Below are 15,164 nucleotides of genomic sequence, written 5' to 3'. Positions count from 1 at the left end.
AGTTCTCACCAGTGAAAGGCTGAGGTCTCCAAGCAGGTGCCAAAGGTCTGAAATGGTATTCAGTCCCACTTGCAGGATGATAAAGAGGCCAACAAACTTGACCCCTAAAGCACCAGCGAGACTAATGCCAGTCAGGCTGAGCCAGAACCACCAGGGGGCAGAGAAAGGCCTGGAAAGCAATAAGACACAGTTCAGTCTGGTAGCTAGAACCAAATGGGAAATCAAGAGCAGCAGTGGGGCAGTGCCCAGACGGCTGTGCTGTACCCTAAGCCTCCAGGTTCTTAACCTCAGGGAACCATGGCAGGGCTCCAAGTAGGCTGTGCTCTGTGAAGGCCCTCAAACTACAGGAAAGACGGTGTGAAAGAAAGTAGCACATTGTTCTGGGGAGGCTCCATGCTGTTCCTGGCTAAGCATAGGGCATCTTACATAGAGACTTACACTTCACAAGTGACAAGTCAGGTAGACATAAAAGGAAAATCCCAGAAAAGTTCTCTGGATTCAAGTCAGACTTATTCTTTGTGTCACCTCTGAGCCTGCCAAAGCCAGCATTTATTAACTGTTCATTTCATGTCAGGCACCATTCCAGGTGTTGAATCCTATCCTTCTAATCCTCATCAAACCCCTTAAGGTAGAACTCATTAGCCTCTGTTTACACATAAGGAAATAAAGGCACAGATAGGCCAAGCAATGTAGCTAGCAAGTGCTGGAGGGCAGTTCAAGCCAGGCAATCAGCTATTATGTTGATGCTCCTTATGGGTTTGCTGTCCTAACAGCACCCAGTACACTATAGTCGATTTTCTAATGATCTGGCACTTGCCCTGCCAGAATGACAACTCCTTAAAGGCAACATCTTTTATTCCTCTGCCTCTCTCTCCTGGTATGGTACCTGGCACATGCTATGTATTCAAGAAATGGGAGGTGGGTATAGCTCAATGGTGGAGGCTTGCCAAACTTATGAAGCCCTTTTATTTTTCTCCTTAAAAAACAGGGGGAGGGGGTAGATGGAAATGGATGTGGAAGAAGCAGAAGATAACCCAAACCCAGAGTAGGCTGGTAGTCACTAGCTGGGGAGGGAGTAGACTATCATTATATGGGTAAAAACACATTGCTTTTGGGGGCAGCCTAGGATATACCAGCTCTTTTGAATTTTGAACATGGTATTTAGAATATATGGAATGACCTACTCTACTCCCTTGGAGGTAGGAGAAGGATCCAAAAAATAGGGAAATCCTGGAAATAAACCAAAATCCAGACAAGCTTTAGAACTGGCTTGTGTGGACAATTCATCATTAGGTCAGACTGGACACAAGCCTAGAGGCCGTGAGACAGCACCGCTGAGGCAGTGTTTACAATGGTGTCTCCCCTCCAGGGTGGGGGATGTGAAGGATGGCATATCCCAGAGCTCCTTAAACCAGCAATGGTACTGAGGGACAGCTTATAAGGCACAGTGAGGAGGCAGCATCAGGACTCCTCCATAAGGCCCATAAGCTCCTCCCCAGTTACATACTGACTTTAAATATCAGCACCTCTTGACAATCAACAATTTCTCATTTTGTTAAAAGTAAAACTAAAAGCATCTATCAGAGGAAACATTTAGAAATTTTTCATTATCTAAAAAAACAAACGGAAAGCATGCTCCTCATAAACTAAGCTTGAATGCAAGTCCCGCAAATACCCCAACAGGCCCTGCCACAATCAAACTTCTGGGCTGCCATGGTTCCCCCCACCTTCCCCAGCCCACCGAGATGGTATTTCTGACCTGTCAGCACAGGAGTTGTACTTGACCATGCTCAGCATGGCAGCCATGATGAAGAACATCAGGATAGGGTCAAGGAGAATGTACTGGGACAGAGTGAGGCATCCTGTGTCTGAAAAACAGAACTTCCTGCTCAAAATGCAGAGAGATCTCTGAAAACCAAACACTCTAACAGCAGGAAACAGTCCATCTCTCTTCACTGCAAGCAAGCATCCGGCAATCATGACTAGGTGACCACTCATCTCCACTGGATTATCAGCATGGAGGAGGATTCAGCTTGGGGCACAGCAGAGCCCAATGATAAGAAGCAGTACCAGTGCCACCTGTAGGCCCTGCTTCCCAATCTTTAATTAAGAACTAGGTTGGACAGTGGTGATCACTCAGGAGGCAGAGGCAGGAGAATCTCTGAGAGTTCCAGGCCAGCCTGGTCCACAGAGCAAGTACCAGAACATGGAGAAATCCTCTCTCAAAAAAAAAAGAAAAAACAAACAAACAAAACAAAAAAACAAAAAACAGAACAACAACAACAAAAGAAGTGACTTCACAGATGTGACACTTGAATGTATTGATTTCCAACCACCCACATGCTGTCACGCCCATTTCCCAAAGCACACAGGTGAAGACAACTTACCAAAGGTGAGAAGGGCGGCAGTGAGCAGTGCTGCTGGGAAGGACTTGGACAGATCCAGTACGGTGAGGTAGGCAAAAGGGATCAGCCAGGAACCCAGGAAAGCACAAAACTACGGAAGAAGACAGAAGCTGTCAAATACTCAGCTGACCTGGCATATTAATGTCTAAAATGGAGAACCCTGACAAAAAAAAAGCATGGTATAGGCGATTTAAAATCACCTGGAGTCCACAAGGGAAGTGTCACAGTGAAGAACCACATACAGCCATGGGCATGCCCCTCGGAACCTTGGCATGACATCAGTGACATTTACAGGAAGAGGCATGGCTGCCCATCACAGCCAGCTGTCTCCTGTGTCAGCCTGCCATCATTGCAATGGGAAAGGCCAGAGCTCCTACCTCACAGGCTCAGGCCAAAGAGTACATGAATTCAAGGCTTACTAACATACAAAGCACTTCACCAACATTAGTATCTAGCATAAAGCTATGGGTATAAGCTGGACAGACTTCTTTGAGGCATCTTAATATCTTTGAGACTTCTACTGATATTCGTGTAAGGTTTCCCTGGTTCTTTGCTTTGGGGGTACCAGAAACCACTCTTCATCTACAGAGTGCATTTTGATGTGGGAAAAATGACTTGACTGACACTTCAAGAGATGGAGGATTTGGGGGTTTGATTCTTTCTTTAATCAACAGCCCTCTTCTATTTCCTTTGTCTGTCCATGAGCAGTAAACAGACAAGGCCAGGGTAATGGGAAACTCTTCCCTTTGAGCCATCACTTTTATTAACGGGAAGTAACGTGGCCTAGTGTGAAGAGAATGCATGAAACTATTTGTCCTTTCCAATTCCACAGCAAGTCTATGGTAAGTATTGTGTATACTCTGTGGTGTTCAAGAGTCATTAGAAAGAAAATAATTTCTTGAGAGATCTGGGTGTGGTGGCATAAGCCTTTAATTCCAACACTTGAGAGGCAGAAGCAGACAGATCTCTGTAAGTTCGAAGGCAGCCTGGTCTGCATAGTGAATTCCAGGACAGCTAGGCTGCATAGTAAGACCATGTGGCAAAAAAAAAAAAAAAGTCACTTGGAAGTGTGACCTTAGAGGCAGGGCACTCCCTGTTTAATATGGCATGCAGGACTGTACAGACCATCCAGTGATTAGCCTCAGAAAGCATATGGTCACCTAATCTAACCTGTGAAAGCCAAGTGCTTGGAGAACTCAGGCTGGAGGCCAGCTTCCACAGGTCTCATTAGGTTGCTCCCAGGGAGTTGGGTGTTTAGGCTCTGCCATGTTCCATTAAGCTGATGCTGGGAATTGGGGAGCAGAGGGACTGGAATAGGCATGCAGCCTCCCTGAGAGAGAGACTTGTAAGTGCCCTACTTCCTTTGTGAGGAAGGAAGTAGGAACCTGGAGACAGTGTGAAGATGCCATAATCTGAAGGGAAGGTTGGCAGACACACAACCCAAGCATGGGCTGACAGGCTGTAGTGTTCACGGCTCAGGAGCAACCTCTGTGCTATTTGTGGCCTCTCCTTCTTTCCTTCCCAACTCACTTCCAGAGTTCTACTTTATCGGTGCATTCAATCATCCTCCTCTCCCCACTCAGAAAAGTCCCTTCATCTACACTTGCTGCTTCCAACTGTATCATTTCTGAGTGGGTGTGGTCCCAGGGATTAGTCAGTCTCTATAAAGCAGGAAGCCTTACTCCTCTCATTCCCATATAGCTGTGGTGCTCGTAACTGTCCCCAGGCTTCTGGAACAAAAAGGTACCATCATATCCACTCAGGTAGCCAGCAAGACCGATCAGCATCTGAGGAGAGAGGGATGAACACAAAGATGAAATGCTTAGAAAAAAGATTCCCCTGTCCCCTGTTCTCTCCAGCTGCATGCATAGCCTTCAGTTTCCCTTGACAACCGGCCACAGAAGTGCCAGTGTAACATTCTGTCCTGCAGCTGCTGCAGAGTAAAAAGTCTTTTGTCTAAAGAGCTTGCTTGCTGCTTGAAACAAATCCTCTCTTGTGCCACAGCTAAGTTCTTGGGAATAGTGCAGACTGAACATTTAGGGAGGAAAACACTCCATAATTTGAAAGGTGGGGTCAGTGAAGGGCTCCCACATGAAGCTTTCTTTCCTTCATTTGTTAGGAAATGAAACATGACAGCTCTTGGGGAAGGTCCTGGGCATTCTCACTCCTGGGAGACTGGCCTTCTACCAAAAGAAGAGGCTCCAAATCACAATGAAGAGGGAGGAAAGTAGCCAAGGAGTTACACATATGGAATAAGGGGCAGGAATGAGAAAGAGAGTGCAAAGACAGGCATTGCCCCAGGGAAGCAGGCAGAGAGGGAAGGAGAGAGCTACCCAGCTGCTCTGAGCTTCACAGGTCTAGGCACAGCTGCTTGTCTCTACTGTGAAAAAGCAGACAGGAAAAGGCAGGGCTTTTCTGCCCTTTCCTAGGCTCAGAACTAACTGTAAATTGGGCTACACACCCTCCCTGGGGGTTCTGTCCCCAGTCCTCAGCCTAGGTGGTCATGCTTCCTTGGGTCAACCTGACAGACCGATATCATTAATCCTCCCTGCCCATGCCAGTACTCCAAGATCTGAAGATCTGAGTCTACAGTTAGGAAGAAAGGCTTTTGTGAATACTAAAACTATCCATTTTGTCTTCTCAGGGGGAAAGTTGTTTTTAAAAGAGTAAAAAGAAAATTTAATTGGCAGAATTTCTAATTGTAAAATGCTAGGGAACAAGGTCAATATGTATATTGGGAATCAAGAGAAGGAAAAAGTTTAATTTTTATAGATTACGCTCCTCTAAGTTATGTTTCCTTTATGTAGTATATTATACTTCTATTTTCTTTTATAAAATTGAAAAAAGTTCACATATCAAAAATTAATGATTTTAAAAGTAGTTTTAAATATATCTACAAGGTTGTGCAATCATCACTATGTAATTCTAGAACATTTCATCATCCTGGGAAGAAACCTCCTTGTATCTGAACATTCTTCTTCTATATGGGTGAATACTATTCTGCTGTAAGGATACACATTTGCTTATCCATCCATCAGTTGATGGATGGTCTTCTCCATCCTGAGAAGACCATCTTCTGAACCCAGAGAACCCCTAAAAACACCAAAGATTTTCTATCATAGTACCTGGTCATGGAATTCTGAGGAAATTCTGAAGTCTAAGAATTAAGTCCACACCTAACAGTTAGCTCCAGCTCTTAGAAGCCATCTGCCCAGATAAGAGATTATTAATTATCACACTGCTTACCTTTCCCAGAGGTGGGTGTACATCAAAGAAAAACGTGCGGTTGATATAGTAACTTCCCATTTTTCCAAAGTGAGTCTCATCCCAACTAAAGGAAAAACATAAAAATTTAATAAACCATAGGTAAAGTTACAATTAACACCAACGGTCATGAGTTTCAAGCATGTCATATGCAGGTTGGCTTAAAAACAAAACTTTGGACATAGTGGTTTGAGGAAAACCTTTAAAGCTGGCTATCAACCTAGATCTCAACAATGAGAGAAGTTAACAAACAGTTACAAGCAGTTACCATGTAAATGTAAATGAAATGTAGTTGTCTTCTGTATCTTGAGTTCCTATCAATTGACTTGGAAGCAGCAGTGTTTTCCCTGTGGCATGGAAAGGGGTTGCAAGGCCATGCCTTCCCAGTCTGCTAACTTCTCACTCCGAGGCCACTGAGTCTTAGAATGCACATGGCTACACTGTTAGGCCAATGCAAGAGCCAAGCCAGGTGTTGTCCATCAACCTGCTGCCTCAGATCTGCCTGACCTGTTATAATGACCAGCTGTCTACAGAAGCCAAATTTCCTCACTAAGAGATTTCCAAACCCCATGCCTAGCCTATGTTCTTTTGCAAGTACATATGTGAATCTAATATTTAACTTTCCAACCCAATGTGAAGTCTTGTTCTGCCACAACCACATCAGCCTTTTAATGCCCTGCAGGAAGGGTTTACAAGGCAACCACCCCATCCAGCAGAGCCTAGCTGTTTGATATTTTCTTTCTGTAGCTCAAAAGAAGCTGGCTTTCCAGTGACTATGCCCCAGGTCAGCCTCCATGAATAGCCATTACTTCCCTATCACATACTCATGCTTTTTCCAAAGAATGTTCAGGTCTCGATTATTATTTTAAATTCACGGGGCCCAGCAGATGGGTAGAAGACTAAAGCTGCTGCATCAGCCAAGGACACAATGAGGTACTGACAGTAAGATGACGATGTTAAAGAGAGAATTAACTTCAGGGTAGAGTAAAGCAAACAGACCACAGAAAGGAGAGTTGTTGCCAGCTCCATCAGCTACTAATGTCACGACATGACAAAGCCATGCTCTTCATGCTCCTCCCAGGGAGGTATTAGGGTGCAACTCAGGTAATGCAAGCAAAGGAACCTTGTAGACTTAGAATTCTATTACACATACTAGACACTGAACTGTCCCAACATTTTCTGTTAGTCTTGAAGTCTATTTGGAAACAGAAGGACATGGGATTTTTATTTTAAAAGTTTCTCAAATAAAATCAGCAGTAACATACACTCTCCTCTTGGATGTTACTACTTGTGTCAGGAAAAGCGTCTACGGCTCTCTCAGACTCTTACAGCCCTTGTAGAGTATGCCAAGAATGCCCGGGCCTGACTCATCTGCACTCTTTGCTGTGCTATGAGAAATATATTCCCTTGTCACTGATTTAGGAGTTTTCTTCTACTGCCACCCTTAAAACAGCAGCAGGTTAAATTCTCAGTTTGCAAACACACTAAAACATATCCAAGACCCTGTCAACACAAGGTTGGTGACATACCTAGCTTTCTGAACAAGAAGGGATAAGGGTCCTCATGGGCTGAGTTAGATACAAATACAAGAGAAGACTTCCTGAAACCTGGTGGTGAATGTTCTTACCCAAGTGAAGCAGTGGGCAACAAGAAAAGCACTGTCTGCAATGTTCTACTTAGTAAACAAGCTCAATGAAAAAAGTAGGGCAGCAGTAAGGACCCTGCTATTCTGCTATTCCTTCCTTTATCCCCCAACCCCTGCACTATTAAGAGAGCAAACCCTGGGCCTATGAACAACAAACAAGTGCTTTCCCATTAACCTACATCCTCAGCCCATCATTACCCTGTTATTCAACATTACAATGAGAGTTAAATGTGAAATGCCCCTCATCAGCACATGTGTTTGAACAACTGGTAGTGCTGTTTGAGAGATTATGGAAACTTTGGGGCATGGGGCACGGCTGGTAGCTGGGACCTTTGGTACCAGTTTCTGCTTTTTGGTTTAGTGCTCTGCGCCCTGGTCCACCAAGATATGAGGTGCTTTGGCCTCAGCCTCCCACCACTGTAGAGTAAGCCACTCTAGTCACCATGATGGCCTGGATGTATCCTCTAAAACTAATGAGCCCAATAAACCTCCTCTCCCTGAAGTGGTTCCTCTCAGGTATTGGGTCACAGCATTGAAAAAATTAATTAATACATTGTTAAGTTTAGCACTCAGGAGGCTGAGACAGAAGGATGGCTAAAAACTTTGAGGCCAGTCTGGTCTACACAGCAAGACCTTGTCTCAAAAAGCAAAACAAAACCAAATAAATAAAAACCACTGGAAGATCCTTGGGTAAGATGTATGCTCAAGGCCAAAGTACACGTGCCTTGTTCACTGGTGCAGAGCCCCAAATGCTTTGATACCTCTTGTCATTATCTTCAGCTGCTTTAAAGAGGAAGGTCACATGTCCCCAAGCAGACTGAAGACCATACACATTCCTCTTAGTGTGCTAGGGAACTCCAGGGCGGAAAGAGACCTAAACTCAGAGCTCTTGTGCATTGAGGCCCCATCTCCTCCTACCCAGACCCATGGGGGCCAGGCAGAGGGGGAATATGGGGATTACCAAAGGCACTAAGGACTGCAGTATGTACAGAGCTAAAAGACAAAGGGCCTCTAAGCCCAGGGGCTCGGTGGACAGAGGTAAGGACCCTGGGGAAGGAGTGGTGTCAAGTCAGTGAGGAAAGTTTTCTACCTCTCTAGTCAGTATTTCCCATACCCAGTGAAATAGCATGTTCTCTGGGTGGTACCAGATTAAGCTCATTAGTTCAAGGGGGAAAGAAGCCAAGTTTAACTGATTAGGTCTGAGCCAAGTTTTCAGTAATTAAAGTACCTTGTGGGTAGGAATCATGGGACCATTTCAGTGTACTGTTGTTGGGTACCCACTGCTGAATGTACAGCTTGTATTGATCTCAAAAAGTATCAGAGGGGGCTGTCTCCTTCAAAGGACTGTTGTGTGCAGAGAGGTAGCCCTGCTCCCTCCTAGTGGTCCAGGGGAAAGAAATCCCAGAAAAAGGAAAGGGAATCCAGCTTTAAAGAGAAAGCTGTGGAGGTGCTAAAGAGTTTTGTAAACAGGAGGACCTGAGCTTGGATTCCCAGAAACCATACAAACAAAACCAGGTGTGGTAGAGTGCCCATTATGTCAGTACTGAGCCCACTGGTCAGCTCCAGTACAGAAAGAGCCCCTCTCTAAAAAAGTAAGGTGGAGACAAAGGAAGACATTCAGTCATTCAGTATCAACTTCTATGCACACTGCACATACACACATGCACACACATACACACACATGCACACACACATACATGCAAGTACACAGTCACCCCCCCCCATACATACAAATACACAAAAGCGCAAGGTGCACACACACCCATTAAGGACTGCTAGAATACTATGAAACTAGTCACCAGCATAACAGTGCCACCTGCTGAACACAGGTACTAAGTACACTCTTCTAAAAGGCCAGTTATTAACCTCTTGTTGATAGGGTACCTAAGCCACAAAAGTCTCAGGACTCTCTGGCCCTCTACTTCCACTTTGGAATAGGTTACCTTGGAGTTTATAACTAACAAAAGGCTGATTCAACAAGTGGGTGTAGACAAGAAGACAGTCAACCTGGCCCAGGAGGTTGCTCAGTTCTACATAAAGCAGCAGGTGTCCCCTTTGGGAGAAACCATTTCCTATTCCACTCTGAAGTACAGCCACTAGTTCAGTGGGGCCCATGACTCACAGATCTGCTTTACAGTGCCCATCCCTGGTTCTCTGAAGGTTAAGCTAAGTAAAAAGCTGATACCCACTGAATGGCAGCAGCCATTTTGCCCTAAAGACAACTGTGCTCAATAGTTTTCTGTCAACTTGACACAAGCTAGTCATCTGAGAGGAGGGAGCCTCAATTAAGAAAATGTTACCATAACATCGGGCTCTAGGCAAGCCTGTAGGATATTTCTTAACTAGTGATTGATGTGGGAGGACTGAGCCCATTGTGGACGGTGCCATCCCCTGGGCTGGTGATTCTGGGTTCTATAATAAGAAAGCTGCTGAGCAAACCACAAAGAGCAAGCCAGTGAGCAGCACCCCTCCCTGGCCTCTACATCAGCTCCTGTCTACAGGTTCCTCCGCTGCTTGAGTTCCTGTCCTGACTTCTTTTGATGATGGACAGTGGAGTAGAAGTATAAGCCAAATAAACCCTCTCCTCCTCAAGTTTGTGTGGTAATGGTGTTTCAGCACAGCAATAGTAACCCTAACTAAAACAACAATTCTGGCTGCCTGACTGCAATCAAGTTGAAGTGTCTGACGTATCACTTAGAAGACTGAACTGAGAGACTCAAGACACTCTCCAGGGATCTAGAAACTGTCTGCTCGCTGATGGAGTAGTCCTGCTTACTCATGAAGATACCCATACATCATACAGGATGTAGTCTGATATAACTAGCTACACTTAAGGATCCTAATCATACACCATCCAGCCCTGCCTGTACTGCACTGGGTGTGAAAACACATGCAGTATCATGAACTAACTGAGCACAAAATTTTAAAGGCCCATAGGTCTCTGAAGCAGAAGCTGCCATGGTATCCCTGGCTGTGACAGAATATTTGTTTACACTGTAAAGAAGTGCCTCTGCCTAAGGCACCTTCTGATTGGTTTAATAAAGAGCTAAATGGCCAATAGTTAGGCAGGAGAGAAAAGGCAGGACTTCTGGAGGGGGGGCAGAGAGAGAGAGACACTGAGATAAAGAGACAGAGAGATGGGGGGGACTGGGAGGAGGGATCTAGGCATGACATTTCACCAGCAGATCTGTAGCAAGTTGGATGTGTCATACTAAGAAGTAACCAAACCAGGTGGCAGAACACAGATTTTTAAAATATGGATTAATTAAGTTATAAGAGCTATTTGAGGGAAAGCCTAAGGTAAGGCCAAACTTTCATAATTAATAATAAATTTCCAGGTCATTATGTGGGCTGGGAGTCCAAAGATAGTCTAACAAGAAAAAATTGCTACACCAGGCTCCTGCCAAAAGCTGGCCTACTTGCTTTGAGTAGTAAGTTATCTACATTGCATAGGGCACTGACTACCTGCTCCTAAGACATTAAGTTTGTCAAGACTCCACTGATGTCCTTATCAGTACCTCACTGCTGCTGTTACCTTTTCAAGTTACAGAAAGGCTGCAGCTCTGGCTCAATGACTCTGAATAAATCACTGTGGTCCTTACAATTAATGTCATTTTATCAGCTTTCCAAACCATCTAGTCTGACAGTGGTACACCTTTTTGTCACAATGGTCGTCAAACAATGGGCCAACAGTCAAGATAATGAACAGACAAACCATGCTCCCACCATCCATAAACAACTGATATTGTCAAGGATTGGATAGTTTCCTCAGAAACCAACTAAAAAGGTTTCTGACTGCCCCCATCACCTTCTCCTGGCCTACACACTTTAGAAAACAGTCTGGTCTATGGACTCATCCCCACCAAGATTCATCTCCTCTTGACTACCAGCTGGGACAGGACGAAAAGCACATATTTTGGCAGACCTCAATCAAGGGCAGGCAACCTCACTTACAGGTAAAAATTAATGATACAATTATTAACAGGATACTGGACACAGGCGCTGATGTTACTATCATTACCCACAAGTCCTGGCCAAAGGATTGGCCTCTCAGGGAAGCCAATGTACAATTTTTGGGTATTGGGACACTATCTAGGGTTCAACAGAGTGTTTGCTCGGTGGTCTGTATTGGACCGGACAGACAGAAAGGGAGACTGAAACCTTCTTAGCAAATATAGCTATTAATAACCTCTGGTGTCGTGATCTCTTACAGCAATGGAATACTCAAATTAACATCCCTCCAATGTCAGATACGAATTATAGAAAATCGCTGGATAGTAGGAAGGATCAGGTAAAATGTTATGGAAAATGGTTACCAACTATCCAGGCTGTACGGAAACTAAATACAAATGATAGACCTTCAGAGGGACCAAAGGCCCTGCCACTAAAATGGCTTACAGATGAACCTGTCTGGATAGGGCAATGGCCTTTGACCTCTGAGAAGCTAGAGGCTCTAAAAAGGTTAGTACAGGAACAGCTGGAGGCTGGTCACATAGAGGAGTCTACCAGCCCTTGGAATTCTCCTGTATTTGTTATCAAGAAGAAGTCAGGTAACAGGAGAATGCTGACAGACCTGAGAGCCATAAATAAGGTAATTCAACCTATGGGCTCTCTACAGCCTGGAATGCCACTGCCTTCCTTAATATCTAAAGGATGGCCAATCATAGTAATTGACCTGAAAGACTGCTTTTTCACTATACCATTACAAGAAAGTGACAGAGAGAAATTCGCATTTACTGTACCAACTCTTAATAACTCACAGCCAGTTCGGAGATATCAATGGAAAGTTTTACTTCAGGGGATGCTAAATAGTCCTACTTTGTATCAACACTTTGTGCAACAACCTTTGGAAATAATTCATAAAAAATTTCCACAATCTCTTGTTTATCATTACATGTATGATATTCTTTTATCGGATTCTAATAAGGAAACTTTGGAACGTATGTTTGACATGGTGAAGGAAGTTCTGCCTAGATGGGGGTTACAAATAGCCCTGGAAAAGATACAAAGAGGAGATTCTATTAACTATTTAGGATATAAGATAGACCTACAAAGAATTAGGCCACAGAAGATGCAAATCAGGAGGGATCGTTATCAAACTCTTAATAGTCTTCAGAAGCTACTAGAAGAAATTTCTCAATTACAGACAATTATTGGGGTAGAAGGTCATGACTTAAAACATTTAAAAATGGCACTGAAAGGTGATAAGGACCTAAAGAGTCCACGAATATTATCTGCCAAGGCAGAAAAAGAACTACAATGGGTAGAAAACAGAATATTGGATGCGCATGTAGATCGGATAAACCTTGATTTAGACTGCATTCTGGTCATCTTGCCATCCAGAGAATATCCTTCTGGAATTCTGATGCAGAGGGAGGACACGATATCAGAATGGATATTTCTGTCACATAAACAGAATAAAAAGTTAAAGACGTATACAGAAAAGATTTCTGATTTGATTTTAAAGGGCAAATTAAGACTTCGTCAGCTTGACTGGAAAAGATCCAGCAGAAATTATAGTACCTTTAACTAATGATGAAATTTCCTCCTTACAGAAGGATAATTAATATTGGCAAATAGCTCTTACCAACTTTTTGGGAACAATGAGTAACAACTATCTCAAAACTGACAGAATTAAATTCATAAAAAAGACAGTCTGGATTCTTCCACACATTGTAAGACAAACTCCCATTTCTGGAATTCTTACCTTCTACACTGATGCTAACAAATCAGGTAAGGCTGGTTATAAAGCAGGTGAGGTAAGTAAAGTAATCAAAGTCCATACACATCTGTACAGAAGGCAGAATTATATGCAATTCTCATGGTGCTTATGGATTTCACAGAACCTCTTAACATAGTTACTGATTCCCAATATGCAGAGAGAGTCGTCTTACACATAGAGACTGTAGAATTCGTCCCTGATAATACTGAACTAACCTCGTTGTTCTTAAAATTACAGGAAACAATCAGAAACAGAAGTAACCCACTGTACATTATGCATATCAGATCCCATATGGGTCTGCCAGGCCCACTAGCACAAGGCAATGATGAGATTGATCATTTATTAATTGGCACTGGGCTAGAAGCCTCAGAATTTCGTAAAAAACATCATGTAAATATCAAAGGTTTAAAGAAGGACTTCTCTATCACTTGGCAACAAGCCAAGGAGATAGTGAGAAACTGTCCTACTTGTTCCTTTTATAACCAAACTCTGCTGCCAGCAGGCTGTAATCCTAAAGGCATTCAGAGGAATGAGATCTAGCAGATGGATGTCTTTCACTTTACAGAATTTGGAAATTTGAAATATGTGCATCATACCATTGACACATTCTCAGGATTCCAATGGGCTACTTCTCTCAACTCTGAAAAAGCTGATTCTGTTATTACACACCTGCTAGAGGTGATGGCAGTTATGGGTATACCTGCACAGATAAAAACTGACAATGCTCCAGCATATGTCTCCACAAAAATGGAACAGTTCTTCAAATATTATAACATAAAGCATGTCACAGGTATACCACACAATCCTACAGGACAAGCAGTTGTTGAAAGATCTAATAGAACACTTAAGGAGATGCTCCATAGGCAAGCTGGTAAGTCGAAACCCCCCCCCAACCATAGGTTGCATAATGCTTTATTGACACTAAACTTTCTTAATGCCAATGACAAAGGACAAACAGCTGCGAAAAGACACTGGACTACGGAAAAAACTGCTGAACTGAATCAACCAGTGTACTTCAAAGATGTACTGACCTCGGTATGGAAGCCTGGACATGTGTTACATTGGGGTAGGGGTTTTGCATTTGTTTCCACAGGAGAAGAAAAACTTTGGATACCATCAAAATTGATCAAGATTCGAGTTGAAAAAGACAACCCTCTCAACAAGCATGACTAACAGGTATTTGCTGAGGTATATCTCATAAACTAAATGAAAGCCTCCCAAAGGAAAGGGAAGTTTTTATCTTCACAGAAAACTCACCTCCAGAAGTGAAAGGATACTGCATGGGTAGATACTTAAAGAAAAGAAGGTAGGTATAACCATCAAACAAAAGGAGCGTGCCATACAGTAAACTTTACAGCTGTCCCTCAAATAACTCTATTTCTCTTCAATTCCTAGTCCCTATTCAATTAAATCAATGCTGGATTTAGAGTTGGATTTGGCTTTTCTCCCCTAAAATTCAAGCATGTTGTTTAACTAAATTTTAGAGTTTCTGTATTATATCAAGAGGCCAATTGATGTAATACAGAATAAATGAAGAATTTGAGGACTATCTTTTGTCTTTTCTTGGCTCTTTCTTTCAAGGCCTACATCCTCTCATAATTGTCATTTTCCCATGGTTGTCTTTCCCAGCATACATACATATATGCAAGCAAACATTTCTCTGCTAATACTTATATTTGAGTCCCATACAGCCAATGAAGACCCTCCTGACGACAATCCCTGGATGCTCGGGGGAAAAAGAATTGGGCCATACCTCTTCGACTGCACTAGATCCAACTTACTCCGTTTCAACTGACACTCCGACCAGAGCCTCGAGTACTGACTTCAATCAAGTTGAGGATTTCAACCTAGATCTTCAATCAAGCAAATCCCATCTAACATGGACTAGAGATAACCCATTAGAGACTTTTACTATACTAACATTTTTTTCCCACAGGACCCCTAAAGGCTACCATTGTCCCGTTTCAGCAGGAAGTAACTTAGAAGATGCTACGCCCCCATTCCCCATTATTGTCTATTAGGGTAGTGTAAACCTAGTTAGGAATAACTTTCTTATCGTTTAGAGTTGGGATTGGAAGGAGGTGTTCAAGTTGGACACCCTTTCCACATGACTTTGGGGCTTAGCCGG

General features: G+C 43.3%; 1 protein-coding gene across 1 annotated transcript in view; it reads right to left on the bottom strand.

Annotated features, from left to right (window-relative positions):
* Pomt2 (protein O-mannosyltransferase 2) overlaps positions 1 to 15,164 on the bottom strand; it is a 46,318-nt gene that overhangs the window by 27,895 nt on the left and 3,259 nt on the right. The window contains exons 2-6 of the mRNA XM_027418603.1: positions 5,652 to 5,736; positions 4,088 to 4,192; positions 2,388 to 2,496; positions 1,760 to 1,868; positions 10 to 169 (exon numbers count right to left, since the gene is read on the bottom strand). Coding sequence (XP_027274404.1) covers positions 10 to 169; positions 1,760 to 1,868; positions 2,388 to 2,496; positions 4,088 to 4,192; positions 5,652 to 5,736 — 568 coding nt within the window. The remainder of the gene's footprint in view (positions 1 to 9; positions 170 to 1,759; positions 1,869 to 2,387; positions 2,497 to 4,087; positions 4,193 to 5,651; positions 5,737 to 15,164) is intronic.

This window comes from Cricetulus griseus, chromosome 5 (assembly GCF_003668045.3).
Source record: "Cricetulus griseus strain 17A/GY chromosome 5, alternate assembly CriGri-PICRH-1.0, whole genome shotgun sequence".
Taxonomy (NCBI): Eukaryota; Metazoa; Chordata; class Mammalia; order Rodentia; family Cricetidae; genus Cricetulus; species Cricetulus griseus.
This window is presented reverse-complemented; position numbering and strand designations above follow the sequence as displayed.